This window comes from Acanthochromis polyacanthus, chromosome 6 (assembly GCF_021347895.1).
Source record: "Acanthochromis polyacanthus isolate Apoly-LR-REF ecotype Palm Island chromosome 6, KAUST_Apoly_ChrSc, whole genome shotgun sequence".
Taxonomy (NCBI): Eukaryota; Metazoa; Chordata; class Actinopteri; family Pomacentridae; genus Acanthochromis; species Acanthochromis polyacanthus.
Window position 1 is genome coordinate 10,481,174 of NC_067118.1, and position 19,856 is coordinate 10,501,029.

The 19,856-nt window shown below is 36.9% G+C and overlaps 1 protein-coding gene and 1 long non-coding RNA gene across 3 annotated transcripts in view; one reads left to right on the plus strand and one right to left on the minus strand.

Moving 5' to 3' along the window:
* Positions 1-19,856, minus strand: part of soga1 (suppressor of glucose, autophagy associated 1) — a 155,662-nt gene that overhangs the window by 47,432 nt on the left and 88,374 nt on the right. For both annotated transcript variants that reach the window (XM_022207665.2, XM_022207664.2), the window contains exon 5: positions 4,842-4,904. In XM_022207665.2, the coding sequence (XP_022063357.2) occupies positions 4,842-4,904 (63 nt within the window). The remainder of the gene's footprint in view (positions 1-4,841; positions 4,905-19,856) is intronic.
* LOC127534354 (uncharacterized) lies at positions 7,724-13,929 on the plus strand. Its single transcript, XR_007942460.1, has 3 exons — positions 7,724-7,848; positions 7,951-8,042; positions 12,314-13,929. It is a non-coding gene; the product is annotated as an uncharacterized LOC127534354 (long non-coding RNA).

The following is a 19,856-nucleotide window of genomic DNA, read 5'->3' on the forward strand; positions in this document are numbered from 1 at the left end:
TATTCTATTTAAAATAATGATACAGGTCTGTTTGACTAACCAGATGGTGAGGTCGAGTCACTCTGTGGTTGTTCCTTGTTAGGTTTTTCCAAAAAGCAGAAAAAAGAAGCACAAAAAGAAACAGAGAACGGCCAGTGAACACTCATTAGTGGTTTTTCCTCAGATGTCGTCATCCCAAAAGATTATTTAAGAACTTACTGGAATAAAGAATAAATAAAGAGCTGGAAGACTAAAGTAGCTTACCAAGCACTACTGCAGTTACTGAAGGAGCAAATACAGGTACCTGCTGAAGAGTAAAGGTAAAGTATGTTTAAATATTACCAACTAAACCATCATATCTGACCAGAAAAGGCTGCAGAGGAAAATTGGTGAGTGTAGACAGTTAAAAAAAAAAGGATAATATTATCGTTTAAGTCCAGCATCCAACAGTAGAGGAATATTTAACAGAAACAAATGCTAAGTTTGTTGGACGTGGAAGAAGGTGAAAATTTTCTAGCATGTTAGCCAAAACAACAACGTGATGATGTATAATGAAGTAAAATAAACCACAGACTCTACATGTGTCATTCCACAATTGGAGGACATTTTACGTTCCACCCATCAAATTTCAAATAATCCATATAAAAAGTACCAAAACATGCAGTTGTTGTGTAAATGTACAAATCCTGAGACCAAATCTAAAGAAAACTAGGAGAAAAGAATGTTTGAAAGTATTTTTAATACCAAATAAGTCTGGGGTTCCTCCTAAAATGTCATTTTTCTCTTGTCCAACCCCCGATGACCAAATCAAATCTCAAATAAAACAGCTAAAATGAAATTCAAATGTCCTTTTTTGGTTTCATTTTCATCATTGATGTCTCTTGTAATTGTTGGAATATTTCTTTATCAACATAATATTTTAAATTATAATTATTATACATGGAACGTGTGTCCCACAACAACCCTGTTAGCATAACCTTTATAGCTGGTAGAAAAAGAAAACAGTGAATCACATGAAACGCTTCACTTGATATCATCAAACAGTTTTCCAAAAGAATGGGTCGAACAAAGCTATGTCCTCTCTTCTGTTTTTCATACTTTCAGAACATTGTCAGCCTTGATTGAATCTCTCACTCTACCTCATGCAACCCTGGCATATTATCAGGATAGGACAAATTATTTTACTTTTTCTTCCAACAGTGAGTTTGTTCTCTTGGTCAGCAGTAACAGCTAGCTAAATATCTAGCTTCTATTGATGAGAAAAAGATAACATTAGCACAGATTAGCAATCCTGTTACTGTGATTAGAACAGGATTAGCAAACAACAAATACAACATGGAATAAAAAGGGTACCATTGATGTGCAATCAAGAATTTGATAGTTTGTTACCTATTATTGATGAATATGGAGCAGAAAATTGTAAGAGAAGGTTAATTTTAAAAAATGTTGAAGCCCAAATGTCCTCTAATTTGGATGATTTTCATTGTAATATGTAACATTTCAATGTCCTTTGCAGTATTTCATTATCCTGTGTGATACTTTACAACCTAGCAGCAATATTTGATCTATTCTAGTCTTATTTCAGTTTACTGATTTTTGTTTCCAGTTGTGTATTGGGTCAGTATTTCTCATGGTATGTAATTTTCTTTTCTGGGCAACATCTGGCAAAACAATTTTGTAATTAATAAAGGTTTATCTTATCTTATTCCAGCAATTTTGCAGCCCTACAATGGGCATTTCATTTGTGCAATTGCACTTTCTCTCCTGTTTCTTGTTCATTTTGCTGTACGTGTGAAAGCAGCGTGTCAACAAACTGTATCTTGTAAATAAAAGAAAAAAAACATGAAATAAGAGTAAATTAGGTTCTGTTATACAAACGTCTCTCATAGATTACTCATTCAAAATGACACAAAATGAGAAACATGCAAGTTTTCTTTTTCATATTAAGCAGTAAAGAAAGCTGTAGCATGAGGTGTTTTCTTCCTATGCATGTGCAATTCAAAACAACTGAGGCTAAAGCACACCCTATCATCTATTCTACTATAAATGGGACTAGAATTTTTAAAAAGGAACACCATGGCTACTTTTTGGAGCCAGTGGAGTCGCCCACTAGTGGGCACTTTCTGTGATGTTTTTCTTCCCTCTAGTGGCCAAAAAACAATCAATGCAGCTTTAAACTTGAAACGCCGACTAACTGAATCTATGTATAATAATGTAAGTTCAAGTTTTCTTGGTGGGTAACTCTTCTATTTATTCCTAAACCCAGTGGTATCTGCTGCTGCCCTGAGCTGACCCAGTCGTTCCTCAGCAGCGGCTCTGTTTGTTTTACGGCCCGTGGAGCATTTCCAGCCACATTAACCAAGGCGAGGGCCGACGAATTTACAGCCATTTATGGTGTGTGGTTTGGAAGGACAGACTGAGCTCCTGTTAGCAGCCGGAGAGAGCGAAGCTTCTCGTCTTCTGACAGCTTTTTCTTCTGTATCTGTGTTCTTTGTTGTTGTACAAACACTTCTGACTCCCAGCGACTTTCTCACACAAGCCGAAAGAGCTTTTACTGCAGCGATTGAACTTTTTAGGAGCTTTGGACGACTAATGAGGAGAGTTTGGTCAGAAAAAAGCTGGAAAAAATGCTCACATGAGAGTTAAAAATGAAAAGGAGGTGGAGACTTCAAGTGTAATGTTGAGGCCGATCTGTAATCCTAAAGTAAAGAAAAACTTGGTATGCAGAGATTACAGTAAGTAGAAACACCTGCAGAAGCAGATGGAATAAAGAAGAGTAAAGATAAGAGGGAATAACCCAGTTTATGTTCAAAGCAGAAAGAATGCAACAGCTGGAAAAAGTTAGAACTAACCTTGTATGTACAGAAACAGGGTTGCCCTAGTTTTAGCTGATAAACTGATCATGTTAATGCTTTCTAATGATTGTTTTTTTGCTCTATATTTAGATTTTTTGCTGTTTTTTATTACTTTCAATTGGTTTTGATCTCCATTCTATCTCTCGATTAAACTGCTAACAAAAAAGACAGACCAAGATTTGCATTTTTGCGGTACTTTCTTATTAAACAGGCTAAATATTCTCTGAGACATCAGGATAGGAGCAGAACAATGCTCTCCTCACATGCCATAATGTATGAAATGAATCAAATACTTTTTGTTTCATCATAAAACTATTTATAAAAAAATTGTAAAACTTCCAGTTTTTTTTAATGAATTCCCTGAACAGTTTCTGCATTTATTTTTTTTTTGCTTCTGTAACATTTTTAATCTCAAATCTCACTGAAGACACTCATTCAAGCCCAAAGTGTTGACTTCTAACTGGTATAAATATAAGACATGAGTTCTCTTTCAGAGTAAATGTATATAGTTGTATTTTTATAGCTCTCTGTAGACATTTCACTTCATTAACCCTCTAAACCCCCTCGATCATCTGCATGTTTTCATGCTCCTGTCACAATTTTACTCACTTTAGGCTAATTGTTTTAACTGCAAAATAAATATATAAATTAAAAAAAAAACTGATTAGATTTCTTTCTTTCTGTCAAGAAGTGCAGAAGTTTTTGTTTTTAGCTGAAATTGGTTAATATGAATGGTTTCATTTAGGTGAATTTTTAAAAACTAGACACGCAGAATGAACTGATTTTGATGAAACGTCACAATTTTAGGGTAAGATTTGGTTCTTTTCCAACAGTAGATCACACATAAGTAGTTGAATGATCTTCAGAAAGCTAAAAATCCAACAATTATTTTGTTTTTTTGCATGATCAACCCGATAAATGGTGAACATTTTTGAGATTTTTAAAAAATGAAATTATGCATTTCAAACCTGCTGGTGGGTTTTGTGAGGGTTAACCTCTATAGTGGAATATATTTTGTAAGAGGAAGGAAATTGTAAAATCATACAAGAAGTAAATAGAAAGCTCTGGGCTGCAGATTGCTGAAAATCACAGAAGCAGAGTGGATGGAAACAAGCAAAAGCAACACATGAAACCTCCATGTGTTTATAATAGAGATGTAGCTTCACTGCTAACACCTGGGCTGCAGAAATGTTCCTCTGGCTCCATTTATTGTTAATAATATGAACCGTAGACTAAGCTCCTAAACACTATACAGCATATTTATATAAGTGTGACAATGTTCACGGGGGCTGAAATCAAAGAACATGTTTGTTATAAAAACTTAAATGTCACCCGAACGTAACAGTCCTCAACCTTTATTCTTGAAAATATGTTCCTTTTTTAGGAGGATTAAATGTGTTTGTGTGAGTTTTCTGGTTGTTGCACTGCAGATGGAGATTCTGTCTGCACATAGATGCAAACATGCACAGGTCTGTGTTCACTGGTGTCAAAATCAATAAAGATATTGCGGGTTCAAACTGAATTCTGCTCTGTTTTACCCACTGACTCCAGGGGGGAGGAAAGTCACAGTTCACCTAAATGTAACATGAGATTACATTTCCGGAGAGGTGACAACCGCCTGAGGCCAGACTGAAACTGGAAGTTACAGCAGAAATATGGTGACATCTATCATCTATATTTCATATTTTTAGCCGTTACTGTCAGCTGGATAGGAACATAGAAACACTGACAAGTCTAAATAATCCAGATGTGAGAGCTTCTGACTTGTAATAATGAGGATAATAATCAAGAAACTGTTAATATTTAGTAAACTCTTTGAAAAAAATAAGAATCTAATTTCTGCAGGTGTTTCAGCTCGACACACTATTTGCTAACATGCTGCTTTGATCTCTGCAGGTTTAAGAGTCTCTGGTTGCTGAAGCAGCATTTTGTTTCGCTTATTGATTAACTGATGCGTCTATTGGAACAAACAGCAGCACTGTGAGATTGTGTGTGTTTGTGTTTTACCTGCGGGCCGAGCTTCTTGTCAGGTTTGTTGTTGGGTCGCGCTCCTCGTTTCTTCTGGGAGTTCTGCAGCAAAAGACACAAAAAGTCTTGTTAGTTGGACGTCGACCGCGAGCAGCTTTGATGAAACAAACAATGTATTCAGTCAGAAGGAGCGAAAGATGAGCTGAGATGCAATTTAAAGTTGTGTAATGACAAATACACACGCAGGAGTGGACTCTGTTCAACAAAATGGTTTTCCAAGACATCGTTTTTCATCTTTGTCGATTTATTTAAGCCCCCAAATGGTCTTGGATTTTCATTTTTCATTATTTTCCTCATTTTACAACCTTAAATCTTGAGGAATCATCGTAAACATGCATAATTTAAATCATAGAGAAAGACAATTTGAAATGGAAAAAGCAGCTCTATTTCATAAAAAAATACTCCATTTTTTGTCTTGGTCTGTAAATCAGTGCATCAGTATAAGCTTAAATGTAATTTTTCATCCAAAAAGACACCCAAATGAGAATTTTTAGCTGCTTTTCTCTGACTCCACGGACTTCTATTACAAGTTGTTCAGAAAGCTACAACTGGCCACGCTGTGATTTCACCTTTACCTCTGAGCAGAGACACAATCTCAACCTCCAACACTAGAAAATAATAAATCGTTTCACACTTTTCCATCTAGCAAGACATCACTGCACTCAAAAAAAACAAACCAAAAAAGGCAATTTCTCTGTTTCCACGATCTCAAAGGCAACACTAAAGAAATGCAGGTTTTCCTCGATGCTTTGGATTCTTGACATTTCTCACCCATTTATACTCTTTAAGGAAAAGTTTGACACTTTGGGAGAGGTGCTGATTCACTTTCTTGATGTGGCATGAAGACTGACACCACTTTAAAGTCAGAATTTAAAGCTAGAGCTGGCAGAGAAGTTCCTAGTTTAGCTTACAGACAGGAAACAGCTGCTGCCTGTCTGTCTGAAGCTCAAAATTACCTCGCAAGATTTCCTCAGACACCGATTAAGCTGAGCATTGGACTAAAGCAGACTTCTATATAAAGATTCTCCATTAAAATTCAGTTTAACATTTTTCACCCTCTAAAGACTTGAAACGCTTGTTGTCTTTGCAAAATCTGCAAAATTATACCATTTATTAGGAAAGAACTGAGAGAACTGCTGGATTTTGATGGTCCTTGAACTACTCATCTATGCTTAAATAATCAAAACCACTTTATTGTATATGTCTCATTTAAAAATTTGCCCCAAAAATTTACAGCTTGCTTTAATCAGATTCTGTAAAAAATAAAAAAAATCTGCATTATTCAACTCAACCGTGGAGCCATTAATGACTCAGCTGCAACCAACAGTCACATTATCAAAAAATTCAGGAACTTTTTGGCTAAACTGTAGGCTGTCTTTACACTGAATAAAGAGGAGACAAATATGGAAACAAATGAAATGTATAAATAGCTACATGTGTATTTTTCTTCCAGTACTGAAAACACCTGTGAGCATTTTTTCTTTTTTTGTAAAATAAATAATCAACAATTACATGAATTTTTGTTGGAACTAGGTTGAACAGCAGGCAGTGTTTACACCGAACAGATAGGAGACTAGTATGTAAACAAATAAGAAAATGTAAATTGTAAAATGTCTATACAGTATGTCGGTGTTTTCCCACTATTGGTACTACCTAGGGGCAAAAAATGTTCCATTTTTTTCTTCATTTTTTGAAAATATATAATGAAATTCAACTTTAGTTTCTTTCTTTGTCATGTTATTTGTTATGCCATTATAACTTTGTTGCAATGCACAACATATATTTCTGAGGTTCCTCTACTTCTAGCCATGATTGTTGTTTCTATAGAGGTGCAGGACTTTATATTGTAGTGAAAAATGGGTCCACAGTGGGTTAGAAAAAAAAATAGCCAAAACTGAGAGTGTAACAAATGACAACTTGTGGTGAGGGTATGGCAATATTTATTCCTAAAGTCACTCTATGAGCTCCGATAACGTCTCTGTAATGTACGATCATAATCAACTACATGAGATTCGATTATGTTGATTCATCTCAGTCATTTAGAGGAGAGCAGATATCTCAGAAAGTCAAAATGCACCCGTGAGCACGACTCGCTCATTCGCATCCACAAATATCAAAACTACCTGACATTGTCATGATAATCACCATTTAGCAAATTTACTCCATTAATGCTAATGTTTTCCACATTTATTATCAGTAATAAGCAGAATCATGAACCGGTTCTCCTGTTCTTGTGTGTTTGATGTGCGTTTGTGGGTAATTTCACAGGAAAATTTGCCTTTTTTGCCAAAGGAGCTGCAAATTTGAGTTTCCTAATTATATTTGTGCTACCATCAATTCTAAAGACTTAAATCGCAATGAAAACAAGGAAATTCAACCTTATTTAACACACACACACACACACACACACTTACACACACACATTTAGTATTTGATATCTACACACTTCCTCTCCCTGGATGTCATCGCCATGGCGATGTTGATCATTCCCATGGTGATTCTAATCGCCACAGCGACACTGATAAGAGCGTGGAAGTACAACGGTGAGGTGGAAGTACAAGTGTAAGAGCAGACACACACACACAAAAAACACACACACACAGACACACACACACAGACAGACAGACAGACAGACACACACACACACACACACACACCATCCTCGACTCCTCCAAGTAGCTGCCCAGTGCGGTAGACTCTCATAAATCATCATCATGCTTCTTTCTCGTTACAGCTACAACCAACACACACACACACACACACACACACACACACACACACACACACACACACACACACACACACACACACACACACACACACACACACACACACACACACACACACACACACACACACACACACACACTGCAGTGCGAGTAGCTAAGCTCATTTGGCTCAGTCCGTTTCCATGGAAACAAGCCACTCTCTCCGCAACGCGACCGCTGACAACAAAGGAAACGGAGGGGACGGATGCAAGAAAAAGGTGAGAGAGGCAGATAGGAAAATTATCAATAAAAAATGATAGTTTGGTCATTTTTTATTAATATTTAAAATGTGAAAACTGTCTCTTTTTTACCCCCTAAAGTAAACAGTTAAAATGCTGCAGCATGAAGAAGCACCGCTGAATGTTCTGAATAATCCTCCTCATGTCCAGGTGTTGCAGCATCAGCATGACGGGTATTTGCTTATTTGTCAGATTTCATTCTCCTCTTTCTGTCACTTTCCCCTCCGATAACCTCCCTCCACTCTTTCCATCCCATCATCCTCTCTGCCCTCCATCACCGCTCTTTGGGACTATTTTCACCGACATTTTACTTTACATCTCCCTCCTCTAACCCACTTTAAGACCAGTTTATCGGGATGCAAACGGTCCATTAATGGCTCTAAACTCACCGATCAATAACCTGACTGATAATGGAACTATCGATTCCAGCTGGAGGCTGAACAAATGTCGGAACTGTTGGGTTTCAGCTGAACAGCACTTAGTTTCCGTGGAAAGAAAAGATGAATATAATGCATTGTTTAATTTAGGTGAGGACTTTCTGACAGCAAGAGGAAACATGCAGGAGGCAGCACTTAGAGTTGAAAATAGTGAATTTAGGTTGAAGTTTGAGTGAAATTCTGATGTTAAGAGACTTTCAAGACAAAGAAGACAAAGAAGACGTCAATTTGTCTCAATTTAAATGTTATAAGAGTCCGAATAATAAGTATTTTTCGCAGCAGACGTGGATGCATGATGCAGGAATTGAAAAAATGATGAATATCTTTAATAATATTGTTCATATATCAGTCTGGAGGTGCAAAACTTGATGCTTGCTTCAACAAAGCCATAAAAAAATTGTGAGACATTCACATTTTTTGGGACTTGTAACCCTCACAACCTTGAAAGGTTTTACAGGTAACATTTGCACAGGTCCAGTTTAGCCCAAAATGTAATATTTTCCCTAAAACTAACTGAGAAGTTTCGTAGTGCAACCAAAAGCAAGCAGCAACTGAAAAAGGCGATTCATAAAGTGGATTTGGTTGCAGTTTTAGTTTGCAAAGAAAAAGAAAATAGCAAGTCATGTGACATAAAAGCAAGCCAACAAAATGCAAAAAATCTTACAATTATACTGCTTTTAACACATTTTAAGTACCAGGATACTAAAACCGATGTAGCTAAATAGAATTCAGTCTTTTTCCGGTCTAGTCTGTTGGTGAAAAACTTGATATTTTCTCAAAAAAGCCATAAAAATTATGAGATAACTCTTTTTTGGGACTTGTAAACCTCTCAACCTTGAAAACAACCATAGTTTTTATAATTAATGTTTTTATTATTTATACCTTTAATTCTCCTCTTGTCTTTGCGTCTGCATACTTGTGACTTTATTATTTAAAACTGATGCATTTGCACCTGCTTTACTTGATTTTTTGACAGGTATCATGAAGCAGGACATGAAACAAAAAATTAGCCAACAGTTGCTCCAGCAGACGAGACTGAGCCTGAACCTCCACCGACTCGCTCCAAACTGCAAATAAAACTGCTATAATAACTGGTAATTAGATACCTGCCCGTCCTGAACCACAAAACGCTGACGCTCTTTGTCAAACGCCTGCCTAAACTCATATTCGTCAGGCTGAAACGTGTGGGAGTCGCTTCGTGTTACGAGCCGTCTGAGCTGTCTGTTTAACTGCTGAAGAGGGGAGCTGGCACCGGAAAGTGCAAAATGAAGTTTGAAGGAGGACATTTCTAGCAAAAACCCTTTAATTAGAATCAGTAAATTTCTGTGCAGATCGATGGTTGCATTGTCTTTTTCCAGTAAATTCCCTGGAAACAACCATTTTGATAGACCTGCTTTTCTATACTTCATGTGGTTCTGTTTAATTCCTATAAAACTTGATTATTTTCACACACTTTATTCTTGCTTTTGCAAAACTACGCTTGGAAATTTTCATTATTTACGCTGTGAACCGGAGCTCTGTTCTCATGTTTCTGTCCCTGCAGGTCTCCAGTTACATAGCAGATAAAATAACAGGTTGACTTTCATGTTATCTGATGACATCTTTAACAGCTCCTTACCATCTCCTCTGGCTTTCCAGCAACAGCAACGGTTCTATCAGGATTTATTTCACTGTTTGTCACCTTAACCACATTGTTAATGCAGAAAAAATGCTCATGGATGAGGATTTAGTAGAAATGACGATGAAAAGGGGATTTTCAAGGCTAAAAATGGCCGAAGCGATGGATGCAGGACGGAGAGGGAAAGTGGAAAAGATGGTCGGCAACAAAGGGAAAGATGAAAACAATGATGGCAGAGTGAGGGGGAGAATAAAAGGAGAGTGAAAGAGAGATTTGTTGTCATTCCTCTGTCACGCACGAAGAGTCAGCGGTATGAAATCTCCTCCTTCCAAAACAATCTGATCTGCAGCTCAACCAGCTGTGACGCATCGACAGACCTGATGAAAACCCCGATGGAAAGTCAGGAGAGCCCAGAGGAGGACAGAGGAAAATGCTGACGAGGTGGACAGAACAGGAAAGTCCAGGACACGTGATGAAACTGCAGAAAATTGACAATAGATGACTAAATACAGTGAAAATACTGATGAAACTTGGACTAAAAATGGGATAGTGGCAATTATTTTTGAGCAAAATGCACACAAGGAAGAAAAAACTGCTGCCTGTCAAACACCTAAAATAAAGACAACAGAAACAAATCCACTGATGGAAATCTTCCTGAGCTCCTAAGCGTGCGACAGCTTTTCTTTTTCCGATGTGCCAACACGGTTTCCAGATAGAAAGGGTTTTAACAGCCTGCTCAGGTTACAGCTCATCACACAGGTTAACTGACAATACATGAGATTGTTCCCTGAAAATGGGAGCCAGGAAAGCGAGGAAGCGGCTCGGAAATCAGATTTGCTTTCGCTGTTCAGACTCACCTGAACTGACCAACCGTGAAATCCTGAAATTGGAGGAGACCTTGAAATGGGCTCTTAAGATATGTGATGAAGCTCAGATTTAACCTTTACAAGCTGAAGTCTATTTATAGCCACAAATGTATATGTTAATGTGCTTCAAAAGCTTTCATTCATTAATCATGATTTAGGAGTTTAAACTGACTTTTCTGCAACCAGTTTGGATATTTTAGCAGGACATGTGGTTGAAAACTTGAACTAAAGACAAATAAGGAACATGGCTAGCATCATGTAACTCCTATATACATTTGTTTAATTATGTCCATCTATCATCCTGTTACCCCATTCAGCACTCGTTTTTCTTCACCCTCAGTCATTGTACAGGCACCAGTGGGACCAGATTGCCAAGATGTCCATGTAACTTTCACTAAAAGCAAATGTTGTTACATTTTTTTTCAAACTGTAAAACAGTAGTCCACAAACCAATGAGTGATGCCATTTTGAACCATTCTTATATTCACTGCAAAAAGTGCATTTGAGCTGTAGTTAAAGTACTGTTTCGATTAGAATCTCACTTATCTTTCTGCTTTGGGCATCACAGCTTATTTAAGTGGATTCTATCAACTTAAAATGACATTTTGTCTCTTTAAGCAGGTTTTGGAATTTCACAGAAAGTGATAAAATTAGGTTTACTACTTCTTTAGCACTGAGTGTCACACTTTTTTTTTCAAAATTTTCCTCTGCAACTCAATTTTGATATTCTTAGTAGCATTACAGAGTAAAGTAAACAGAAAATAAAAGAACTCTAACATGTTACATTTGATTAACCTCTTATTGTTTAAGACTTTAGTGACTCCTATAGGCAGTCGCTTGAATGATTTCTATGATGGGGTACAAAGAGGATTGTGGGCGTTTAGCTAGTAAAGTGCATCCATAAGAAAGTGTCTCATGAAGCTAAATAGCTAGCGGCAATAGCAAACATGATTTTAGCTCGCTAAAGTGTGCTGTTTCAGCTGATAGCTAATAATCTGTAGCAACTGATATCACAAGATATATGCAAATAAAATATAGTATGTCACATGACTGCAGTCAGGATGTTAAATAATGGTTTCATTTCATGCGACTAACTAATCCGTTATTGATTGATAAGGCTGCATTTGGGATAAATCAAATGATTTTAGCACATCAAACTCAAAGTAGAGTCAATGGTAGAACTTGCTAATTGAATTAGGAAAAAATGTATTCAATTGCATGTTATGAAATGAGGCCTCCAGCATAGCCTACTCACTTGCTTTGCTTTGTCTTTCCAAGACACTGCAATGTAAATAGTATCACTTTTATAAATATTAGAGTCTGCAGAAAACGCCTTGTAGTCCCTGAAACACTACAGCAAACAATATCCACAGAGGGCAGAAATTAGATCCGACTGTCAGAATACCGAGTCAGACAGTGTGTTAGTGTGTGTGCACGGGGAGAGCGTGCACATTTCTGGAGAGAAAATTGATTTATTTGAAGTGCACGATGCCGCAGACTCACACTTTCTCTCCCTTTTGCAGGCGAAGGGCCAGTCTGAGCATGAAAGAACAGGACAGTCATCATCACACAAGAGTCGCCACAATGCAGCACACAATGGGTTGCATAACCAGTGTGTGTGTAGATAATTAGACGGCACTATTCCTCCTATAGCTGCAAACAAAACACAACAAATCAGTACAGCAGAGCTTCCACGAATTCTTAAATTAGCTCATTAAGAAGACGGGAAACTAATCAATTTTGCATTTGTCTGTTTTGTTTTTTTCAATAAGCAAACTGAATTAAAACAAAGAGATTTCTCCGCTCCAATCTTGACATTTGCTCAATAAAACAATGTAAATGTGCGCTTGTAAAGTTCCACCTCATTTCGTCTTAGTCACACTTGACAACCAGCTACGTTCTGATAACCGGGATGCAGCAGCAGTTTTCAGAGTAAAGCGTCTTGAGGCAGATAAGACGAGAGCAACACCAGTGTTTTCCCAAATCCCTCGTCTGCTCAGCTCATTACGACACACTCACGCTGCTTCCACACTCGCTCACACTTTAACACATATTTTGAGAAAACATCATAAGACCCCGCCAGCAACGAATTAGGAAATAATCAGCCGGTTCGCTGTCAACACTTCCAGCGTAAAGCTCCTTTGTCTGCTGCGGCCTCACCCAAAAGCCTGGATTTAGGAACAGACATCGAATAAATCTGAGTGTTGTTCTTCCAGTTGCTTATAATTTAAACCATGCTGCTGCTGGTTTTCGTGCATTTTCATAATCGAGTATATTTTAACTTCTCTGCAAACAATGCTGCTGTGTTTCAGATATTTGACTTTCAAATGAGCCTTTGTTTGTACCAGAAATGCAGACGCTGATGGAAAACAATCGCTGCCTAAAACAGAAAGCTGCAGGTGTTTGAAAAAGCTGCACAAAGTTAAAGCAAACATGACTTGTCATTAAATAGATAAAACCTTTCACTATGGCTACCTCTCTGGCCTCAGGCAGCAATTTCAAGAAAATGGGAAGTAAAATTTGATTTTAGTCAGTTGACGTTGGAAACATCATCATTAGGAAACAAATCTGAGAGTGAAGGGGAATAGGAGCACAAGCAGAAAACCAAAACATCTCCACGTCAAGATGGATGCTTTAGTTTCAGGCTTTTACTTTTGCTTTTGACTTTTTAAAACCACTGAATGCTAAAATGAAGTGTAGCAGTCACACAAGTAGGGAAGTCATGAAGTTAACAAACGGATTCTGCAATGTTGGCTATGAAGTACTATTAGTTTAAGGTTTGTTAATTAGAATTGACTAATCAAAAAGTTATCAACTATTAAGTTATTTGTCAACTATTTAGATAACAATCAATTTGAGTATTTTTTTTATGGGAAGAAAGTTTTTACTCTCTGATTTCAGTTTAAAAAAACCTCCGAACCTCCAAACCTGCTGACAGGTTTAAAACACAGGCAAGAATCAACAAAATGATGACAAGAGGGATTGTCCTTTTGAGGTCAACAAGCTGTTCATTAAAGGCGTACAGATGACTTAAACTGTCATTTTTGCTGCATTATGTCACAATGCTTGAATCAGAAATGGCACCTTGGGAGAAATCATTAAAAGAACATCTGCAGCACTGAATCACTGCAGCTCTTGACTTTAGCAATTAGATGACGTCAGTTTGGACTTTCTGGTCAAACGTAAGACAAAAGCCTCCTTTCTTCTGCTTCCAGAGATGCACTGACTGTATATCCTCTCATCTTTTTAGACACAGTTATCTGCTGTGTTCACATTAACGTAACGACGGCGTTGTTAGATGGCGAGAAGATGGAAATGACGATGAAGAGGATGTGAACAAACGGCATCAAGGTGAAAAACTGAAAGACTGAGGTGGAAAAAGAGCAGATCTGCTGAGTGAAATATATTAATCTGAGTGTTTCTTTGTGGCACCTCAGGTCGTCTGATAAGGTCTGGATAGATGGAGAGAAACAGTGAGATACAAATCAGGAGTTTCTTTTCCCCGCTGGTGTCGACTAAATATGCAGCAGAGGAATAACAACTATATCACATAGCAACGCTCAGATTCTATGACAAGAGAAAACTCACATAGTTTGTATTGATTATATTCAGATCAATACAGTCTTGTACACAGTTATAGAATTTCTAGTTTCATTTTATATTGCTTCTTGGAGGCATGTTGGTGAAATCAAGCTAAACGTTTGGATGTACATGCAATTTGTCTTCTGTGGCCTGAAACATCCAGAGAATACAAGATTGTTGGTATTGTAGGCGGAAAGTCAGACACGTTTCTGGTGAGTGTTGGACTCCTTGCAGTCTAATCCCTCACCACACTTTTTGTTGTTTTTTTCTATGAGTTTGAGACACTGGGAATCATGATGTTTCCATGAACTGTAAATAATTTATCAAGTCTTGATGATCCTGTCCTGTACCTTCAAACTTTTTCTTAGCGAAGTACTACCATGATCCACATCAACCTATATGAAAGTAACACCATACAAGTTACCATGTAGGCTAAATTCAGAAGAAATAAAACCAGCCATGGTCTGCAGCCAAAGGTTTTGCAGCTACAGCATCCATAGATTTTATTTAACTATTTGAGTTGCGTTTCTGGTTCAGGAATCTCAGAGTTCTGTCTCTGCTTTATGTAAACACTGTATCTCTGTTGGCTTCATCAGACTTTGATCTTCAGCTCACTTGTGTTTTTTGCGAAATCTAAAGTGACCAGAGTAAGAATCAGCACCTCCAAGGCTGAGGCCATAGTTATCATGGACTGGTCCCTTCAATTGCTTGCTTCCCCAAGTGAGAGTGTTCAAGTATCTTGAGCTCTTATTCATGAATGATCGGATGATTGAACAGGAGGTGGACAGATGGTTTGGTGCAGGTTTAATGACAGTTCTGCACTGCAAAATATCAATGATGCAAGCCAGCTGTGATCAAACACGCATCGCACTCCTCCCACGTGGAGACAGTCCTGCTAAATCGATGTCGTATTTACTCCTAATAATAACATCTTTAACTGTTCCTAACCTGTCTTTTGTTGTGTTTTTTTCCGCTGTGCAAATTCATGCTGCTGTGACACAACACAACAGTGATGCAGCTCACATCGGCGCAGCCACAGCCAATGGAGTGAATGGTCAATTAGCATCACATTACCATAGCATTAGCACGACAACAAAGAGCCGCAAGACTGATGGAGGATGGATATGATGCTCCATGTACAGCTCGGGCCTTATTGATAAAAGACTAGACTCCTTCAGGTCTGTTTACTTTGGCTTCACACACAAACTGAAAATGTGCAAAGGAAGGATGAAGAATAAAGGAGGACAAGGATACAAGAAGGAGGAGAGGAGAATAAATTAACAAGGGAGAGGAGGGGCAGAGGAAGGAGGATTTGCAGCTCTTTGTTACCAGAATCACTGCTCACTTCCAGCCTCTTCCATTAGAGAGAAGCTTTATTCCTGCCAATGTTCATGTGAGCGTCTCCAGACACTCCGCTTATTAAGGCAGTGTGTTAGTAGGTGACTTCACGCAAATGAACGCTCTTCAGGAGAACCCTGCTGATCGATCTGAATTATTCATATATATATATATATATATATATATATATATATGTATGTATATATGTGTGTATGTGCATGTGTGGTGTATATATATATGTGCGCAGCTGCAACAAAGGTGTTTGTAGTGCATTTCTAGTGTGTTTTGGAGGATTTCTGTGTTTTTATGAGCATGCCCAGCAGAGTTGGAAGCTGAACAGTGTGGACTAAGAAAACGATGGGCATGTGTGTGTGTTTGTGTGTGTTATTGTGTTTGTGTGCATGCAACAGACATTAAATTTCAATGCCAAAAGCCTCCCTCACCTCCGTCCTGCCATGTTTCCATTTGTCCTCAGGGTCTTAATGCCCCAAAGTTCACAATTATCTCAAAATGAGCAAAACTACGAAACAATTTAAGAAAATTTACCCCAAAAAATGCATGAAAATATAGTATTGTGGAACAGTCAAGGGGTTATTGGGGTTTCTCAAGAGGCATATACAGTTTAAAGCAAGCAGGAAACAGGAAGACATGTTTAAAAAGTTAAACTTCATCCTACTTGTTTTCAGACATTATTTTAGATTGTAGTTGTGGTTTGTATTTTTTAGTTGTTGTTGTTGTGGTTGTGTGGTTTTATTTTCTCTTCTTTTGCATTCATGAGACTTGACATAAATCAAATAAATGAAAAAAAAAATTTCTGTCATTGAATTTTTAAAAATACTTGCTTGGTCGTCTCTGATTCGTCTGTAAATTATACAGCATTAAATATGAATATTTATAAAGATATTTGTCGAGATTTATTGATGTTGATGGAGCTCGCAGTAACAATTTCTTTTAAATAATCTCACCGTTTTCCATTTCCTTCTATGTAGGTGTGTTAGTATAACTTCCCTTCCCTTTGGAAAACTGGGATTTATTTCCACAGTGTTCTGAATTATATTTGATGAGGAAATACCTCAATGTGAAGAAAGTGCTGCATCAACAGAAAATATGAAGCAACCAGTGTTGGAAAAAACAAAAGGATGTAAGATGGAATAAATCAGGTCACAGTGACGCTTTCGTCCGCCAACAAATGACAGCAATAGGAAATATTAGATTTATTTTAATGTAGTGACACCAAACTTTATTTTTTCTGATTTCTTCCCACTGTTTATGTAAACTGTCCACAAAAATGTAAAGATAAAAAGACAGCATATGGTGATGGACACACAATGATTTTACTTTAATGCACCAAAATATAACTGCCATGAATGTCAAAAATTCAAAGTTTAGTTGCATAGACAAACCCAAGCGTGCTCCCTCTCTAAAGAACATAAATATAATTATGATAAAAAATGATGTTAATATAAAAATAAAACCGATAGAAAACATGAAAATAGAACCAATAGACCTCCATCCACATCCACATGTGCAGGTTTCCTGGGTCTGTTGCTGTCAGAAACCTGTCATACTTGTTTTTTTGTTGTTGGTTTTTTAACGTGTATTGAGGTGAAATCCTTCCTTGTTCTTCTTGAATTCTTTCGACTTTTTATGGAAACCATCCACAAAAACATAAAGACAAAAAGACAGCATATGTTCTGGTGATGGGCGCTTTTTTCATCGGCAATAAGAAAATTGTTTGTTTGATCACTTTAATGCATCAAATTGAAAGCGCCATGATGAAAATGTAAAGTTTGGTTGCATTTAAAAAAAACTTTTTCTGGCTCATAAACAAATAACTCCAATAGAAAACATGAAAATGGAGCCCCATCAGCCACCATCAACCTCCACATGTGCAGGTTTCCCAAGGCATGCTAGTCTGCAGCTGCCTGTTGTTGCCAGAAACTCGTCCTATTTGTTTTCTTTATTTAATGTGTATCAAGGTGAGATCATTCCTTTATCGTTGCTTATTTTTAATTTTAAAGAATCTGCACAATTCCATTGATATGTGCAGTATTGTCATTTCCACATGCATCGGAATCTCGACAATCTTCAGAGATATCCAGAGACCTCTTTTTGGTACAATAGCAACACATTCAGTGCTGTGAATTGTGGATATTTTGTGCACACTGCAAAATCAGTTTTCCTACATATAGAACAATCTGTGTAATATGACTGTTTTTTCTACTTACATACAAATCTGTGCAATTTTAATGTTTCTCCAGTAGTGTAATATTGTTATTTCCACATCCAGAGGATGAAGACAATCTGAACTAGTAGTTGTGTGTATTTGTTTGTTTGTTTTTATGTTTGTACTGATATTTCTTCAATGTTTGCTATACCATCTCCTTTGCTGGCTTGACAATGCAAATGTCTCCACTGTGACATGAATTAAGGCTTATCGTATCACATTTATGGTTGTAAATGTATTGGTACGTGTTTTTCATTGTTATGTTAACATTAAAATGTTACCTAAAGTGGCTAAATTCAGAGCAAAGTGGTTAAATTTAAAATGAAACCTTCTCTCACCTGATCTAAACTAATCAGTAGTTTTCGATAGTGAGTGAAATGAAACATTCAGTCATGATAAATTTACAGCTTTATAGCTTAGTCCATAGAGTGCAGTAACAGTAAAACCCATACAGATGCATCAGACTTTAATATTTGATTGTCTGACCTCCGCTACATCAGGGAGCCAGTAAAGGATGCAGCATCCATTTACACCCCCCCAACCTCCCGACAGAATGCCTCGGCAACCACAGACCATAATGTGTCGCCATGGTGACGGCTTTTGCAGCCTGTCGCCAAGGCACCCCGTTGGCAGCGCATTAATGAAAAGATAGGAGGAGGAAGAGAAGGAAGGAAAAGGGGGGCAGACCCAAATGAGAGGAGGGAAGGATGAATGATAAGAGGGTCAGAGGTGGAGGAGGAGAAAAGATGGATGAAGAAGAGGAGGAGGAGGAGGAGGAAGAGGATGAAGAGGAGGAGAGGAAGGAAGGTGTTTTCACACAAACAAAAAACAAAGACATTACAGGAGGTACAGATCCTCAAATTGCTCTCAACCTGAGGCAGCAAAACCTCTTTAAACACAAATTAGAACGAATGACTGAAGCTCAAACAGCTGCTGTTCCTCTAGTTTAGTTGTTTGTTCATACTTTTTTAATGGACAATGAAAAGCATCACGAGATTACATCATCATCATTATTATTATTATTAGTAGTAGTAGTAGTATTGAAGCTTAACTGAAATCAATATCAAATTACAGAACCAGGAACAGTTTAATCTATTTATTTATTGTATAAAAAAATAAAAATGATTTTAATGATGAATATTTATATGTGTGAAAATGATGAAAATACCTAGAAATAATAACAACAATATGCATAATAAGTTAGTGAAATACATACAGTGAAATACATACAGTTTCATCTATTTATATTGTGAAATTACAATAAATTTGTAAATTATTAGAACTATTTTAACGGCTAGTTCATGTAAACAAAAGACTGTTTTCTGTCATTTAAAAAAAGAAATTTAAATTTAATGGTTATTTAGAGTAATAGGTCAATGTTGGTACTATACACTAAAGGTGTAAAGCATAATTTTGTATTTTTTAGTAATTTTAAAAAATTGGGTATTTTGGTTGCTCAATGCAAAATAAAAAAAAAATGAAATTTTATGGTTATTTAAAGTAGCAGGTAATACTCCTGTTTTATCTTTAAGTAGTAATATATATTTAGTATTTAACCATTTGGGAATAAAAGGTAAAAACAACATCTGTAATTTTCTGAAACTTTTATGCAGTTACAGTGCCACAGTAGTTTTATCAACATATTTGGGCATTTAAAAATTTGGGGGAAAAATTTTCCTCCTCACTTCTCATTCACTTTTTTAAATACCCAAATGTAGTGATGAAATTACAAAAAATAGATACAATTTTTATTTGTGGATAATATAAACAGCATTGTTAACCTGTTACTGTGATTAACCATAACATGTTTCTTTTCTTTCTTTTACTTACAGAATACTGGCATTTTTTGACATATACTAACTGTTAAAATACATTTACAAATTTATTTTAATTTTAAAAAATTCTAAACAGATAAAACT